Source organism: Carya illinoinensis, chromosome 11 (assembly GCF_018687715.1).
Source record: "Carya illinoinensis cultivar Pawnee chromosome 11, C.illinoinensisPawnee_v1, whole genome shotgun sequence".
Taxonomy (NCBI): domain Eukaryota; kingdom Viridiplantae; phylum Streptophyta; class Magnoliopsida; order Fagales; family Juglandaceae; genus Carya; species Carya illinoinensis.
This window is the reverse complement of record NC_056762.1, coordinates 30135330-30152778: the sequence shown is the minus strand read 5'-3', so window position 1 is coordinate 30152778 and position 17449 is coordinate 30135330. Positions and strand designations below refer to the sequence as shown.

At 32.9% G+C, this 17449-nt stretch overlaps 1 protein-coding gene across 2 annotated transcripts; it reads left to right on the top strand.

The window, feature by feature from the left end:
- The first annotated feature begins 11879 nt into the window (after positions 1 to 11879).
- On the top strand, positions 11880 to 12955 carry LOC122280470 (replication protein A 70 kDa DNA-binding subunit B-like). Of its 2 annotated transcripts, XR_006229915.1 has the most exons (4): positions 11880 to 12005; positions 12088 to 12166; positions 12268 to 12653; positions 12756 to 12955. XR_006229915.1 is itself a non-coding variant. In XM_043091373.1 (3 exons), exons 1-3 carry the CDS (start codon positions 11903 to 11905, stop codon positions 12428 to 12430), a joined length of 345 nt encoding a protein of 114 aa, XP_042947307.1. In that variant the 5' UTR covers positions 11886 to 11902; the 3' UTR covers positions 12431 to 12955. The 2 variants fall into 2 exon arrangements, 1 of the variants encoding a protein (XP_042947307.1); XM_043091373.1 differs by having other exon boundaries at positions 11886 to 12005; positions 12268 to 12955.
- Positions 12956 to 17449: the final 4494 nt, after the last annotated feature.

Sequence of the window (17449 nt, the reverse complement as noted above, 5' to 3'; positions counted from 1 at the left end):
TGTATATTAATTTAATATGATTAGTTAAAAAATAAATTTTATTAAAAATAATATTAATTTAAAATTTAAATATAAAAAAATTAATATTAATATATAAATTAGTACATATTTTTATTTATACTCGCTTCTTTAATTATTAAATAAAATAAAAATTAAAAAAAATTAAATATTAAAAAAGTAATAAATAGATTGTAGTGAAGTAATAATTCTATTATTTTCTATATTATAATGCCACCTCTACCCTTCTTTCTATCTATCACGTAGGTAAGAAAAGATGTTTCCTGGACCCCTTCCAGCGCATTCATATGGAGCATTTGTGCTGCCCAACTAACACTGGATCTGAGATTATCAAAGATTGCATTCGAAGGGGACTGTTTGCAAGCTACAAAGACCTTATAAGAAGAAAATTAAGCTTGGAATAGTACCCATATCACTATAAGAAAAATAGATTTTTAAAATTAATTTATTATAACAAAAAGATTACTTATAATTAATTTTAATTGTGAATAATTTTTTTATTATAATAAATTAGTCACAAAAATCTATTAATTTTTTTTTTATTTTTTTATAGTATATGTTCATGTATGGCCCAAGATCTTGTCTTAAATATTTTGTAAAGTGAGATATTTCTCAGGGACAGCAACACAATTACTCACTTACTTGTAAAAGATATTTTTACCATTTCTAAACTCATCGTAATCACGGAGGATTCACCTCATTGTATTTCTTGATTATTATAATGAAATGGCGGTATTATCTTTTCTAATAATAAAAAAATATATCTATGACGTAGATCATGTCTCGAAGGCCACTTCTCTATTATATTATTACCCATTGTCCACCAAATTTTGGGAATTAACATAATTTGGGAAACAAATCTAATGCAAGATCTCTCATTTTTGTCATTTAATGCAACATCACTATGACCAAAATCATTCTTTAATGTTAGTTGATTGCTACGTACTATATCGAAAGTTATAATCTATTACTGTATACCTTTAGTCTATGATTAAATTTCAAACCATGTGACAATGAAACTATTCTGGAGTTGATGCCATGTGAAGATGCTTTGTTCGGTTGCCGAGTCTAATCGCATCTTCTCACTTATTTTATTTTATTTGATGACAGAGAGCATCAATAGCTGGCACACACCCATGCATTTTAAATTATTGAATTAAGTTTTAATATATCAAGTTTTAATATATCGAAAGTTATAATCTATTACTTTAATATAATATTATTTGATCTCGAAAACGGGCGGTTGATTCTACAATGTAACTGCTGGCCTTGCCACGTGACAAGACAAAGAGCTGATATATATCGATCGTTTTGTTTTGATCTTATCATCATCATGTATAGCTAATATATATACATCTATATAATATAAATTAACTTAGTTGTTGATATTAGATATCGACTTCTTGAAATAAATTATTGAACTAAGTTTTAATATATCAATTTACAGACTTCATCAAGAGATCTAAATATATAAAAGACTCTCTACTTAAATAAAAATATATATATTTATTTTTTAAATTTTTTATTAATATATATAATAAATCCTAAGCTTGGTAAATGGGGGGTACGTGGTATATAAATCCTATGTATATATAGCCCCATGGTCGAGAGCTGCACGTAATTTCTCAAACCAATCATGACTCATATCAATCTCGTTTTACCCCGACAATATCTATCCTACTTGTACACACAAGATATGAATGTTCCTTTGCTTTTGATATTTTCACTATAAAGACTTCTTAAAATAATCCATGATAAGTTTCAAAATAATCCATGATATGTAAAAGCATTATTCTCATGCAAAAAATATGTTACATATAGATATAATAATAGTTATAAAAATATGGAATCATTATCATGATCGATGTTGAATTATTGCACTGCGTACGTACTGGCCTACCTTATAGGAAACAAACATGAAAAGCAACAAAAATTCATCAGGCAAATGTCATACAAATATGACTACAGTAATAGATTATAAGTCATCATGAATCCGTAAAGAGATTTGGTTGCAGCAGTAGTTTGACAGGATGATAGGACGTCTGGATGATTAAGAATAACAGGCACCTTAAAACGGTCTTTATGGCTCATTTGTGTTCACTTCTAACTTGATCTCGCATAGCTGATTCGGTTTTTGTTTCAGAATTTGTGTTCACTTCTAACTTGGTCTCGCATAGCTGATTTGGCTTTTGTTTCAGAAGGTACGTATTTCCTTAGTTTTATTTTTTTTTTATGGTAAGGAAAATCTGCCTACACATAATCTGCCTGTGTATATATATATATATATATATATATATATAATACAATTAAAACTTACAATGCCTTTTGTGTCTAAACAGGAATTGTCCTCATCAAGAGATCTAAATATATAAAAGACTCTCTATTGTTCATTTCAAGACCTGTAAGTGCCTTTATATATATATATATATTATATCTCTTTTTGCTGGTCCCTACTTATAATTTTTTTGTGGATCCTTGCTTTGAATGGCAAATTAATTTTGAGAAATATTTTATTCAAGAATTTTGATATGTGATATCGATCTACGCTTTTTATAAGTTCCATTTTCATGGTATTTTTCCATTTCATGTGTTATTTTCTTATCTTCATTTCCTTGTTGATTTAAAGTATACATCAAACTTTCATTCAAATATATTTGAATACAATATTTGGATTACCATTCTATTGACTCCTCAGTATATAATCGAAATGCAATGCACGTTGATTAAGTATTATTATTAATAATTAATAATAATAGAATATGATGAAACATATGCTTCCCACCAAGGAGACAAGGGAGGCCCCCCAATCTTTGAAAGCTAGCTATTGAAATATGTCTCCAATATCACATAAATTCAAAGCTTGAACGGTAAAAGATCTTTTGCTTGCTTTTGTTATGGGCGGGGTACGTAATTTCATTACTTATTTTCCATTAGGGATCATAAGCTTTGATTTTATTTAATAATATATGTCATAGAACTTCATGGGAAGCTAGGGAAAGGTAGAGGAACATGTGGTGGAGCTGTGGTGGCGAGGTGGTGGCCATACGGTGGCTCACGGCGGCGGATCGGCCGTTTGAAGCTATTCTCGGCCTTGGAGAGTGAGGGAGAGTGAGAGCTCTACATAGCTCCGTTGGCCATGCAATTCCTTGGGGAAGTTCGTGGTGATGAGAGGAACAAGGTGGTGGTGGTGAAACACCATGGGTGGCCGTGTACGGTGGTGCACGGCGGTGCAACCGAACGTGTGTGTGTGGAGACCCATCGGAGAAAGAGTGAGAGTTAGGGAGAAAGAAGGACATGGGGAGGAAGCTCTTGACATGGTGGTTTCGTTGGTGGTGCTTGGTGACCGTTTCGGCCGTGTATGGTGGTCCAAAGAGGTGAAAAAGGGTTGAAGAACCATTTGTTTGGAAGAGAAAAGAGAGAGATCGGGTGGCCGGTAAAGCACACCACCGGTGAGGTTGTGTTCGCCGGTGAGGGAGGAACACGCCGGTGAGGGAGGTGAGGCACGGCGGCTGGAGGTGGTGCCGTCTGGAGCTTAGACCGAACGGTGGAGGAAGTTCATGCACAGTGATCGGCTGGAAGCTTCACGAGGGAGAGAGAAAAGGGAGAAAGAAAGAAAAGAAAAAGAGAAAAAGACTTAAGGGAAAGGGTAGGGGCCTGGGTATTTAATATCAGTCCTACGTTTCGGGATCTTCAAAAAGATCTAACGATGAGTTTAAACACTGATTTGAAAACGCGTAAGTATTTTATTTAAAATAAACACTTTAATAAAACACTAAGAGAAATTAAGATAGAATATTATTTTATAAACTAAGGTTTATAAAATAATATTTTTTTCATCATTATATAAAATGATAAGGTATCATTAATTAATCAAAGTGCATAAAACACTGAGAGGAATTAAGATGATTTAAAAACGTGTAAGTATTTTATTTAAAATAAACACTTTAATAAAACACTAAGAGAAATTAAGATAGAATATTATTTTATAAACTAAAGTTTATAAAATAATATTTTTTTCATCATTATATAAAATGATAAGGTATCATTAATTAATCAAAGTGCATAAAACACTGATAGGAATTAAGATAGAATATTATTTTATAAACTAAAGTTTATAAAATAATATTTCTTCATCATTATCTAAATTGATAATGTATCATTAATCACTCAAAGTTTTGAGTGATTTTATTTAATAATATATGTTTGCCTTAATTATTAAAATGGTCTTTCCCTCACTAAGAAATTAAACCCATCCGATCCTCCATTGACCATGTACGTACGTGGTGGTTTGCAATTAGCTAGCTGCTTCCATGATCATCATCACATTTTGGTGCTAAAAGTCAATTGGATTGGACCTAAGATTTATTTTTCTTTAGTTGTTAGCTCTTTGTTTTGGACGAATTAATCATGCACCACACATATTATTTGTATATATATATATGAAAAATATTTTATATATAAATAAATTATACAAAAGTAAACTTACAAGCTGATATAATTTGATATGATATATGAGATTGTAAAATTAATTTTATTATAAAACAGATTTAAAAAATTATATTAATTTAGAAATTTATTTTTATGAAACTTTTAGACGCGACACTTCTCAATATATAATTCACCAACGGCGCCGACAAGCTCTTAATTTCGTGTACGTTAAATAATATCTTTCTCTGCGAGTATTGCAGGAAGATTAACCCTTGATTAAGAAAATCAGCCTCTAATAAGCCGGTCCCACAACACAGCATGTTGATTAGTTTTTTAATGGTGCTGAGTTGTGTTTGGGATTTTGACCCTATAACATTTTCTCACTAAATCATCTTCTATGTTTCAAAAGTTCCAAACAAAAATCTTTGTACAAGGTCTTCATTGAAAATCATTCTTTTGGTTGTGTGGAACAGTATCCAACTTTTGGAAGAATCATTTGCTTCGTTAACATAATGAGTAGTGGTAAGCTTGTGTTAATAAGTTATGTAGCATTTGTTTTGAAATAGTAATATTAGTTTTGTAAAAGTTAAGTTTTGAGACTATTCTTTTAAGATCAAAGAAAACAACGGGCCTGGTCCCTACTTATAATTTTTTTGTGGATCCTTGCTTTGAATGGCAAATTAATTTTGAGAAATATTTTATTCAAGAATTTTGATATGTGATATCGATCTATGCTTTTCATAAGTTCCATTTTCATGGTATTTTTCCATTTCATGTGTTATTTTCTTATCTTCATTTCCTTGTTGATTTAAAGTATAAATAATTTGGTTGTATGTATTTTTCAACATATGAATCAACGAAATTGTTTATAGCATTTAAAATGCATCATGGACATATGGATTTCGCATTAAGCAATTATTATTTATTCATTTAATTTTGGTTGTGTGGAACAGTATCCAACTTTTGGAAGAATCATTTGCTTCGTTACATAATGAGTAGTGGTAAGCTTGTGTTAATAAGTTATGTAGCATTTGTTTTGAAATAGTAATATTAGTTTTGTAAAAGTTAAGTTTGGAGACTATTTTTTGAAGATCAAAGAAAACAACGGGCGGAGAATATCCCGTATAAAGATTTATTAGAAGAGAAAAAGGAAGAACTCCGTAGAAAACGGAGAGAAATATATGCTAAAAAAAGGCATCTAGCAGCGATTTTCTCCAATTAAAAGATTCAACTTCGTTTGATGGTGATCAACTGACTATATCAATTGATGACCGTTCAAATGATGATGTCCAACATATAAACATCATTCAAGACTTTACTGTTCTACAAAAGGTGTCAAAGAGACAACGGATTTTCCATTCTGATATTGACATCGGTGAACTGATTTCATCTCATGAAGTATGTGTTCCTCCTGGTGTAAATCTCTATGTGGTTGATTCAGAGGCAACTTCGTCATTAAACAATGTGACAGATCGTTCAAATTGTCCGAGTTATTCTATGGATTTTCTGACACGTAAATCAGGAAATATATACATAGATGAAACAACCGTCTCTAATCAGTTTCTGATTCAACAGGTTTTCCTGAAATTATTTTGTCATCTTTCGTATTCAAACATCCTTCTGTTCTTTTTCATTGAAATTTGGGAACATTCTATTCAAATAAGCTCCATGTGTTGTTCAGGAACAGTCAAGTTTTGAAACAAGTATATCGCCACCTTGTAGGGGTAAGAAACCAGTATAATTATATTATTCATTCTTCTGATTCCATTGTCAACTCTTGTCACTCTTCCAGTAGTGTTCTTGGTCAAATCATTCAAAAAACAATCGATGAGTTTACACCTATTGTCTTATATTCACTTTTGAACTCAATAGGTGAGGGGCATCGCCGCTCTGCTGGACTTAGGCAATTATTACAAGTCGTGCCATCTGAAGTATATTCTTTGCCGTATGTGCCTTGTTGCAGACATTGTAAAGCAAAGCGATTCTATCATGAAACAAACAGATTTTGTTGTGCTGATGGGACAATTTCTTTGGCCACAAATGCCGTCCCTGATCAACTTTATGATCTTTTCACATCTAACACAGATGAATCTGCGCATTTTAAGACCTATGTTCGGACTTATAATAACAAGTTCGCGTTTACATCTTTTGGAGTTAAATTCGATGAAGATCTTTGCAGACGAAATAGAGGAATTTATACCTTTCGAACTCAGGGACAGATCTATCACTATATCAATGATTTAATCCCTTTAAATGGTCGTCCTTCTTATCTTCAATTGTATTTCTATGATACGGAGCATGAATTAGAAAATCGCATTTCTGATTCAGACAGAACGAATCCATCAATTATAGCTCAACTCATCGATATTCTTCACATCAATCCATATTCTTTGTTCTTTCGATCTCTTGGTGATTTGTCAAATTTGGAAAATCAAGTAATTCATATAAGATCAGATGTTGGTCTAGATCAACGTGTATTCAATGTCCCGACATCTTCACAAGTTGCAGCAATATGGGTTGAAAATGATGATGCAAATCAGCTAAGAGGACGAGACATTTATGTCTTTAGTCATTCTAGTGGAAGTCATATAGTTCAATATTATTTTGGCTGCTATGATCCACTTCAGTATCCGTTGTTATTTCCTCTTGGCGATACTGGTTGGCACCAAGGCATTCAAAGGGTCAATAGAGGAAGCACATTAACAAGTAACGAAACAACCCGATCAATAGATCCTCACCGATCAATATCAGCAGAAGAATTACTTAGAAGAGAACATCGAGGTTATAGTGTAATCTTAATCTTCTCATTTTGTACTTAGTTTATAGACATGCAATTTTATAATATTTCATTCCCCTACAACTTTTGCAGCATTGAACAGAAGAAGGAAGGATCCAATTGTTTCGTGTCGTGAATATTATTGTTACAAGTTACAAATCAGAGAAAATGTCAGATCAATTTTGTTACTGTCTGGTCGCCTATTGCAACAATTTGTTGTCGATATGTATGTTAAGATCGAGACGTCAAGATTAGATTATTTCCGTAGCAAACAACAACATATTCGATCTGAGTTATATCAAGGTATTGTTGATACCATTACACTTGGGGAAACTGATGCTTCTAATGTTGGAAAACGGATTATTCTGCCTTCGTCATTTATTGGGGGTCCAAGAGATATGCAAAAAAGATATATGGAAGTAATGGCTTTAGTTCAGTGTTATGGTAAACCAAACATTTTTTTAACAATGACGTGCAATCCAAACTGGCAAGAAATTTCAAATGAATTACGCCTGCATGAGGAGAGTCAAAATCGGCCTGATTTGGTTGCTCGGGTCTTTCGTGCAAAATTAGAAGAATTAAAGGATCGATTATTCAAGCAGCAGATATTTGGAAAAGTCTCGGCATATGTTTATGTTATTGAGCACCAAAAAAGAGGGCTTCCACATGCGCATTTTTTAATTATATTACAGAGGAATTGGAAACTCTATGCGCCTGAATCTTTTGATGAGATCGTATCGGCAGAAATACCTGATAAAAATACAAATTTGCACTTGCATAATACTGTTATCAAGCATATGATGCATGGACCATGTGAAGTGTTGAATCCAACAAATGTTTGCATGAAAAAAAATGGTTGTTGCAAAAGCCAATATCCAAAAAGTTATGCATCAAGTACGACTGTTGGAAATGATTGCTTCCAAATATATAAGCATTCTGACAATGGAATAACTGTCAAACTGAGAGGCCATAATTTGGATAACCGTTGGGTCGTTCCATATAATCCATATTTGCTTGCAACATTTGACTGTCACATTAATGTGGAGATTTGTTCTACGATAAAAGTAGTCAAATATCTTTATAAGTACGTTTACAAAGGGCATGATCGTGTTGCTTTCAATTTGGTTTCCGAGCAAACCAATTAACAAATTGGCGAAATCCAACAATTCCAATCGGCCCGATGGATTGCTCCACCTGAAGCTATGTGGAGAATATACGGCTTCATTGTTAATGAAATGTACCCATCAGTATATAGCTTACATTTACATCTTGAGGATAAACACCAAGTAACTTTTCGAGCAAATGAAGACTTAATCAATGTTCTCAACTCTGATCGATCTGCAAAATCAATGTTAACAGAATTCTTTGCATTAAACCAAGTAGATGAAAATGCCAGGACATTGTTATACAAAGAATTTCCAGAATTTTATGTTTGGAGCCAACAATACAAAGAGTGGACTCGTCGGAAAAAAAAAAAAAAACTGTTATAGGTCGAATTATTACAGCAAATCCATTTGAAGGTGAGAGGTATTATCTGCGGATATTGCTAAATCATGTAAGAGGACCTTTGTCGTTTGAAGATCTTAGAACAGTTGATGGTGTCGTGGCTCCAACATTTCGTGAGGCAGCAACTATGCATGGTTTGCTACAAAGAGACAGTAGCTTACAAGATTGTTTACATGAAGCATCTCTATATCAAATGCCATCCAGTTTGAGACGACTATTTGCAACTATTTTGGTTTATTGTAATCCAACCAATCCGAGAGAGCTTTGGGAACGTTTTAAGCAAGATATGTCAGTTGATTTTAGTTCGACTGAAAATTCTATGTCGGATGTAAGAATGCAAGTTTTGCGCTCAATCTCTTTTACACTTGAATCAATGGGGAAAGACATTAATTCGTTCCATCTTCTTGATGACAACATTTGTTTTGGTGAAGACCAACTCGAATCTAGGGAAATCGATGATGAATTGGCTGTTGAAATTCCAGAAGAAGATATTGTTGCATCAGAAGCCCTTAATAGTAAACAACGACATGTCTATAATTCAGTTTTGGAAAAGGTTTTTTCTAATGAAGCTGCTACATTCTTTGTCGACGGCCCTGCTGGGACGGGGAAGACATTCTTGTACAAGGCACTTCTTGCCACAGTAAGATCAAGAAAATTAGTCGCACTTGCAACTGCTTCATCTGGTGTTGCTGCATCCATCCTTCCTGGAGGTCGAACAACACACTCGCGCTTTAAGATTCCACTAGATACTGATGAACATAGCATATGTTGTGTCAGTAAACAAAGTGCCATCGCAAAGTTACTACGTGTGGCAAGGTTAATTATATGGGATGAGGCCCCTATGTCAAGAAAACAACATATTCAAGCATTAGATAAAATGCTACGAGACATTAATGATTCAGAGTTAACATTCAGTGGAAAAGTTGTCGTTTTTGGTGGAGATTTTTGCCAGGTTTTACCTGTGGTTCGTAAAGGAACAAGACAAGAACATGTTGACGCCAGTTTGGTTTCTTCTTACTTGTGGCCTACATTGATCAAGTTTCATTTGACTGAAAATATGCGAGCAAGATTGGATCCAGTCTTTTCAGAATATGTGTTAGAATTGGGCAACGGAATGCCACCAATCACAGTTGATGAAACTATAAAAATTCTTGATGGCATGCTTGTTCCTTACGAAGATGACTGTACTTCTTTGGATCATTTAATAGATGCTGTTTTCCATGATATTCATGAATATTCAATAAATATTTCAGCTATGATGAATCGGGCCATATTAACACCAAAGAACAGTTATGTTGATGAAATAAATGCATTGCTAATTCATAGATTTCCTGGTGAGCTTAAGCGATATTATAGCTTTGATGAAGTAATAGATACATCTGAACAGTCAATTATGGAAGATTTTTTAAATACTCTAACCCCAAATGGACTTCCTCCTCATGAATTGTTACTGAAGATAAACTGTCCTATCATGCTGCTTAGAAATATTAATCCTTCAGAAGGACTATGCAACGGAACACGTCTAATTTGTCAGGCTTTTGATCAAAATGTCATTGATGCAAAAATTGCAGTTGGGCATCACAGCGGAAAAAGGGTATTTATTCCAAGGATCTCATTCTTACCAAATGTTGATGAAAATAGTGGCTTCCCATTCAAACGAACTCAGTTCCCTATCAGATTAAGTTTTGCAATGACTATAAATAAGTCACAAGGGCAAACATTGGATTTTGTTGGAATATATTTACCTCAACCTGTTTTCTCACACGGTCAATTATATGTGGCTTTATCAAGGGTAAAGACTGCATCTACAGTAAGGATTTTAATACGGCCAGTGTCAACTGAGCGATCAGAAAAGAACTGCACAAAAAATATTGTCTATACGGAATTATTAAGATTAGCATCTTCAGATTAATGTTAAATAGGTAATGATTCGATTGTATAATTTCAGTTTAATTACTTCAACAACATTGTGCACTTAATAGAATTTTCTTTTCTGTATATTTAGTATTGTATTTTTTAATTTATTATACTCTTAAATTCTCTTTGCAATTTTTTTTTATTTAATATTGCGTTGACTATACTTACACATTTAATATTTTTGTGTGTGAACAGCTTTAAAGATGCGGACGGTTTATACATCAATAAAAGATATCACTCCAAGTACAAGAGACTGGAAAATCAAAATGATTGTGGCAGAAAAGTCACCCAAACGAACAGGCCAACGCTCACCAGTGAAGTACCAAAGCCTAACATTGATTGATCCAGAAGTATAATATTTATTTCTATCTATTGTTCTATATTTGTTTTAGTGGATTAAAAACTGGTAAATGATTTTGTTATTTTTGCATTCTATCTATTGAGTTTTGTTTTTATTTTTTATTTTTTTACTGCTAATTTGTTGGGTCTTTTGATGTTTGACTTTTTAAATCTTTGGCTTCCTTATAGAAATGTCGACGATGTTCTATTAATTTAGTTATCTTCCTGTAACACATTTAAAAACAAAAATTTTACACATAACTCAAAACAATTTAAAATCAAAGAAAATCATTATAGTCAATTATTTATTACAATTTATTTTTTGTAAATTATCTGTTACAATTTTTTATATTATACAGGGAAATCAGCTGCAAGTTACAATATTTGATAAAAATATTGACTCGCGACAAGATACTTTGCACATTTTCCAGTCATATTACATCAGTAATGCATATGTGAAGCCATTGGATCCGAAGTATAGAATTGAAACATATGAATATCAATGGATCTTAAATGCTAAAACGATAATTGAGGAAGTTCCAAAGGATGAAGGACAATTGGAGCCACCAAAGTACCAACTCATTCCATTCAATGAATTAGATGCCTACAAGAATTCAATTGCAGAAATAGGTAATTCACTCTTTACTTTAGAATATTTAATTATCAATATACTAAAAATTTAAATCTTATTTGTCAGACATTTTAGCTGTTGCAATCCAAATCAAGCCATGTAGAGAGATAACTTTAGCACATGGACCAACAACTATTCAAGAGATATATGTTATCGATCAAGGGTAAAAATATTTTTTTAATAGTTCACTATTTTTGAATTATGTTCCAATTTTTATTTATTGCATATTTTGCTAATTCTTTTTTTTTTTATTCCAATTTTGTAGCTTAAACCCCATATGTTTAACTATGTGGGGTCGATTCGTGCAAGATGAATGCAAAAAAATCTCGGAAATGATTGAGACAAAGCCAATTATACTTGGAACCAAAATAAGAGTTGGTTCTTATAATGGTATTTTTAATAATTAACAATCTTATATTTTCTTTTACATTATATATGCTTGCATTAATTATGATGCCTATTTCTAATGAAGGATTATCTCTATCATCACGTCCGAAAAGTAAATTTATGATCAATCCTGTTATTCCTGAGGCAACTTCATTGCAAGAGTGGTAATCATTACAAATAAGTCATTATTTGTTTCATACAATTTGAATATTGAAATTTTCATATTTTTATTTCTTATTTTGTATTTGTTTTTATGAATTTTAAGGGCAGCGATTAATGATTTATTACTCAAGAGTATTATTGCAAAAAACTTGACACACCCATCTGCATCTCTATCTTCTGTTGGCATTCGGGAAATAATCAAGAATTGTGATGTTGCTGAATTCATCAAAAGTTTGCAACCCATGGCGGTAAAATCCTATTCTTAGTAACAGATTCAAATATTTATACAATCAATTCTTCTAAAAAATTGTCTCTAACTAATGTGATGCAGAAAATAAAATTTTGGATAAAGGCGAACATAATTGTGGTTGATTTGCGCCAGATATTTTTTTACATGTCATGTATTGGCTGTAATAAAGGAACTGGATATGATTACAATGATACATTCCTTTGTTACCATTGCAAACACGAAAGCATTTCCCAACCACGGTATGTATCTTTCAAATCTTTTATTTGATAATTTATGTAATAGATTTAATGTATAGTTTTTATTGATTCTAACTTAAAATGATATTTCCAACAAATTTATAGCTGCCGAGCATATGTTGAACTCGACGATAATACAGGAAGACTATCTGCTGTTATGTTTGGTGAAGTTGTAGAAGAAGCATTCGGTTGTTCAGCAGTTGAGCTTATGAATCATACTGGAGATGTACATCTTCTTATTTTCCATTCGCTTTATTGTTGCGAGTAAAAAAATCTATCTCAAAATTTTTAACATATTTAATACATTATCTATAAATACATTGAGGTTTATATTAAAAAAACTTTTAAAAGTAAATTATAACAAAAATCGTTGAAATTGATTTTTATATACTTGTCTATTATGTCAATTTTATTTTTATTTATAACATGCATAGTAATTTAATTAAAAACATTGCATTCAAAAATTTGTGTTAATTTAGAAGACATAAATTTTCAGTATATAAGTTATTTAAATTTTTATTAATTATGCAATTATAATTAAAAATTCCCTTTGCAGGAACATTTGTCATATATAGAAAATCTTGTGACACAAGTTTCACAGAAAGAGTGGAAGATTGAACTTCTTGCAGACCTCGATCGACTCAACCAAAAGCAGTTCAAGAATTTCAATGTCGTCTCTATTAATGCTGTACAGGATGACACAAAATGATGGATCAGAGTAAAAACATCAAACTACTCATATATATTTTTTTATCATTTTGTGTTGATTTAACAGTGAAGATTGTACATCAGACTTTCAACTATGGTCCATGTCTTTGGGTGCCACAATCTATTATTGTTGTAGAAAATAACTTGTTATGTTCTAATTTCTCAGACATACAGTTATTTTAATACAATTGCTGTATTTTTCTTTTATACTATTATTTACTTTCATGGAAAAGTTTTACATTTATAATCTACGCACTTCTACATGAATAAACAGGAATGAGCAGTGAATTGTTGCGTTCCATTTTTTTTCTTCCGTTTTTATTGCATAGTTACTTTTTTAACCTTTTGTTTTCTTCCTTTGTGTCCCTTTATATAAGGATTTTTTGGTCTTTAGTAACTGTGTCAGGGTTGGCTCTTTATATTTTTCTTTCTACTTTTCTATTTTTCTCGATTCTTCTTCTCTTTGTCTCTCTCCTCTCTCATATCTCTCTCTCTCTCTCTCTCTCTCTCTCTCTCTGAAGCTCACGAACCCAGCTCTCTGCCAAAGCTTCAAGATCCACTCCACCCCACCAAAAAGTCTGAACTTTTTACTAACCAGAAGATTGCTCACCTGCAAAAGGATGTTTTTGAAGCTAAGGGAAACGAGTTTTGGCCGTGGGTGGTGGTGGAAATGGCGGTCGAAGGCCAAAAAGGGGCTGATAGCACTGATGTCACCCAAGACCCTGATCTCGACGCGGTCGTTCAAGGAAGCGGTGACCACTTCGGTGCAGTTCGTCGGCTTAGGAGCTTCGGTGCTACTTTCTCCATCTCACGTTTTTCTCTTAAGATTCTTGATGGCTGTTTTATGTTAAGATTTATTTCGGAAGGGAAAGCATGGACCCTCCGTTGTTTTAGTCGCCGATCTCCTCGGTCACGGAAGATCCGAGATCTCGCGGGTCCATGCTGTTTTCGTCGCCGATCTCCTCGATCACGGAAGATCCGAGATCTCGTCGGAGGTTTTAGAGCCTTTCTTTTTCTTTTTCTTTTCAGGTCTTTTGTTTGCTTGTTCAAATTTCAGCAGCTAACTTTGACTTTGCTAGCTGGCTAGGGACAGCACATAAAACCGAAGACGGGTGGGTGGTATGCCGTGTCTTCAAGAAGAAGAATTTTCAGAAAGCAGCAGAGAGTCCTATCAGCCATTCGATCACGATCAGATGTTCACTGAAACACTGTTAATTTCAACTACTTTTCCTAATGATCAGACCATTGATATAGACAATTTAACTTTTGACAAATTGGTCCTAAGAGAACTAAATAATTATAAAGAGGACAAGGAATAGAACTGCTGTCATTAGTTTTGTAAGTATCTTTCATTTAAAAATAAAAAAATAAAATTTATTATTAAAAAATTAATTTTATTTAAAAAAAAAAAGTGTCCGATCTTGGACATTTTATAAAACTATAAAATAAGATATATTTAAGAAAAAAATCACAGGTGACGTGGTTGGATAATTAAACAAACAATATACGTGGCACTTTCAAATATAAATCCATGTTTTAAATACATTTTCTTAAAATAAAGGAATGCGGGCCCAAGCATGTGAATTACACTGACTTTTGTGGAAATCGACGAATGAAGAAAAATAATTTAATAAAATTAATAGCCAATGGGATATCGCCAAGTAGAGGGTCTTATCTTTGTGGGCTTGGTGGGCCAGCTTTTAGGTGGTGAATGAGGCCGATAATGCGCGTAAGATAATTGAACAAACAGTATACGTGGCACTTTCAAATATAAATTCATGTTTTAAATACATTTTTTTAAAATAAAGGAATGCGGGCCCAAGCATGTGAATTACACTGACTTTTGTGGAAATCGACGAATGAAGAAAAATAATTTAATAAAATCAATAGCCAATGGGATATCGCTAAGTAGAGGGGTCTTATCTTTGTGGGCTTGGTGGGCCAGCTTTTAGGTGGTGAATGGGGCCGATAATGCGCGTAAATCACATGGTGTGTTGGTGGTCGAGCCTTGCTTGTCTTATAGACAAAAATATTGAATTTAATATACTAAGGTGGATAGAAAGTTTTGCTATCCTTGTGCTGTTGCATGCTGTGTCATAGATTTAAATAAAGAGGCTTTATATAAAACTTCTTTATCTCAATCAATTATAACAATATTAATAATAAAAACACTGCATGTGGATTGCCATCTTCCACTAAATTTTATCTTCTGTAATGAAAACAATGGTGTCAAGTAATTGGCCAAACATCATACAAATATAACTAAAGGTATACAGTAATAGATTATAAGTCATCATGAATCCGCGAAAAGATTTGGTTGCAGCAGTAGTTTTGCAGGGTGATAGGACGTCTGGATGATTGAGGACAATAGAAAAGAAGAACGATGAAATATGTCTATGGTATAGTTTTTATTTTGTTTTGTTTTCCGCACGCGTGTGGGTACGTGTTTTTTGAGAAATCTCTTTCTCTTTTTCACAATATTTGACTTGCTTGATGATATGGCCAAGCTTTTGAAAGTTTTATTGTAATATATTGCCATTGTCCAAAACAGCTAAATGCGTGTCTTTCAAAAAGGAAAAAGAAAACTCTCCCTTGCGTCCAAAAGCTGAAAGGGGCCTCCATGTGCTGATGATCTTTTCATTATTAAACACTAATATTTACACTAATATTTAGAAGATGATCTTGACAATTAATCATGATTATCTTGATTTTATCATTATAAACAATTTCATTGTTTGTATGATCTTGTCCGTTCATACCATTAATTAATGAATAGGTGGAAGCTAATTAGTGATCTCATTTTACTAAATTTGTTCATATATACTGGTTTAAACCCGTATATGAACAAATGTTTTTTTATTTTTTATTAAATATTTAGTATATGAATAATAAATAAAAAAATTAAATTAATTTAAAAAAATAAATGTAAAAAAATTTAAAAAAGAATTTAAAAAATAAAAATATGAAATGCCAATACTGTAATTGAATGATTGATTAATAATGAACGAGTAGTCTAATGTATTAAATATGATGTTATATCATGTTAATGGTGTTGCGAGTAGAGTAATTAATCTAGGGATCTAATGGGTCGGAGACATACTTAGTCGAGCATCCAAACAAGTCGTAATTCACCAAAAAAACAAAACCAAAAACCGCTTTAAGGACACCTGGTTTTCATTTGGTGGGAGAGAATCCACTTCTCAGTACAAATACATTGCATGTGGGTTTCCCTTGTGTGTATTATCACGTACACAAACCTCCCACATTCCTCTCACGAAATAAAACTGTTCTCCATTTACCCACCCAGACTCCTATCATTTCGCTCCTCACCTTCTCTTTCCTCTCACTTATTTTCTCTACTTTTTTTTGCCATATCTCATAGAATTTACATGTGGGTTTCCGTTTTTGTTGATAAAGCTCTGTAAGAATAGATTTTGGCCGTTGTCTTCTTTGGTTTTCTCTTTTTTGCTCTGTTTGGAAGGTTTTCTGATGGAAAACGGTGCGGATTCGACCTCCTTGGATTTTTTCAGCTGTACCCATGTCTAACATCTTCGGTTTCAGTGATAAACTCTCGATTGCTTTAAAAAAATATAAATGATATACTTTAAGTGTCTTTCTAAATAACATAGTTAGTAAAGAATTCATCAAAATTAAGTCGTTAACCTCTTTCTCTCTCTCTTTTTTTTCAACAAAAACGGTGGCTATCTGTTTTAGACCGAACAACTCTGATCCGTAGAATTTGTACAGGTCTTCTGTAGCTGTCAGGCGCCGCAGCTATGATACTATATTGCTCTTCTGTAGCTGTCAGGCGCCGCAACTATGATACTACATCGCTCTTGTCTCTTGTAGAGAAATGCTCCACGAGAGATGATTCATTATAATTTTCTCTATAAAAGAATTATTCAGTTCATCTTCTTTCGCATCTCATCTTCTACACTTTTCTGAAATTAGTCTGCATTCTTACTCTGCAATCTCTTTCTGCTTTCTCACTTTGCAATGGCTCAGCAATCTTCTCGTTACCAATATATGAGGTATTCTGCACCTCGTTCACCAGTTGTTTCTGCTTCTTCCGTAGGTGTTATAATGCAATC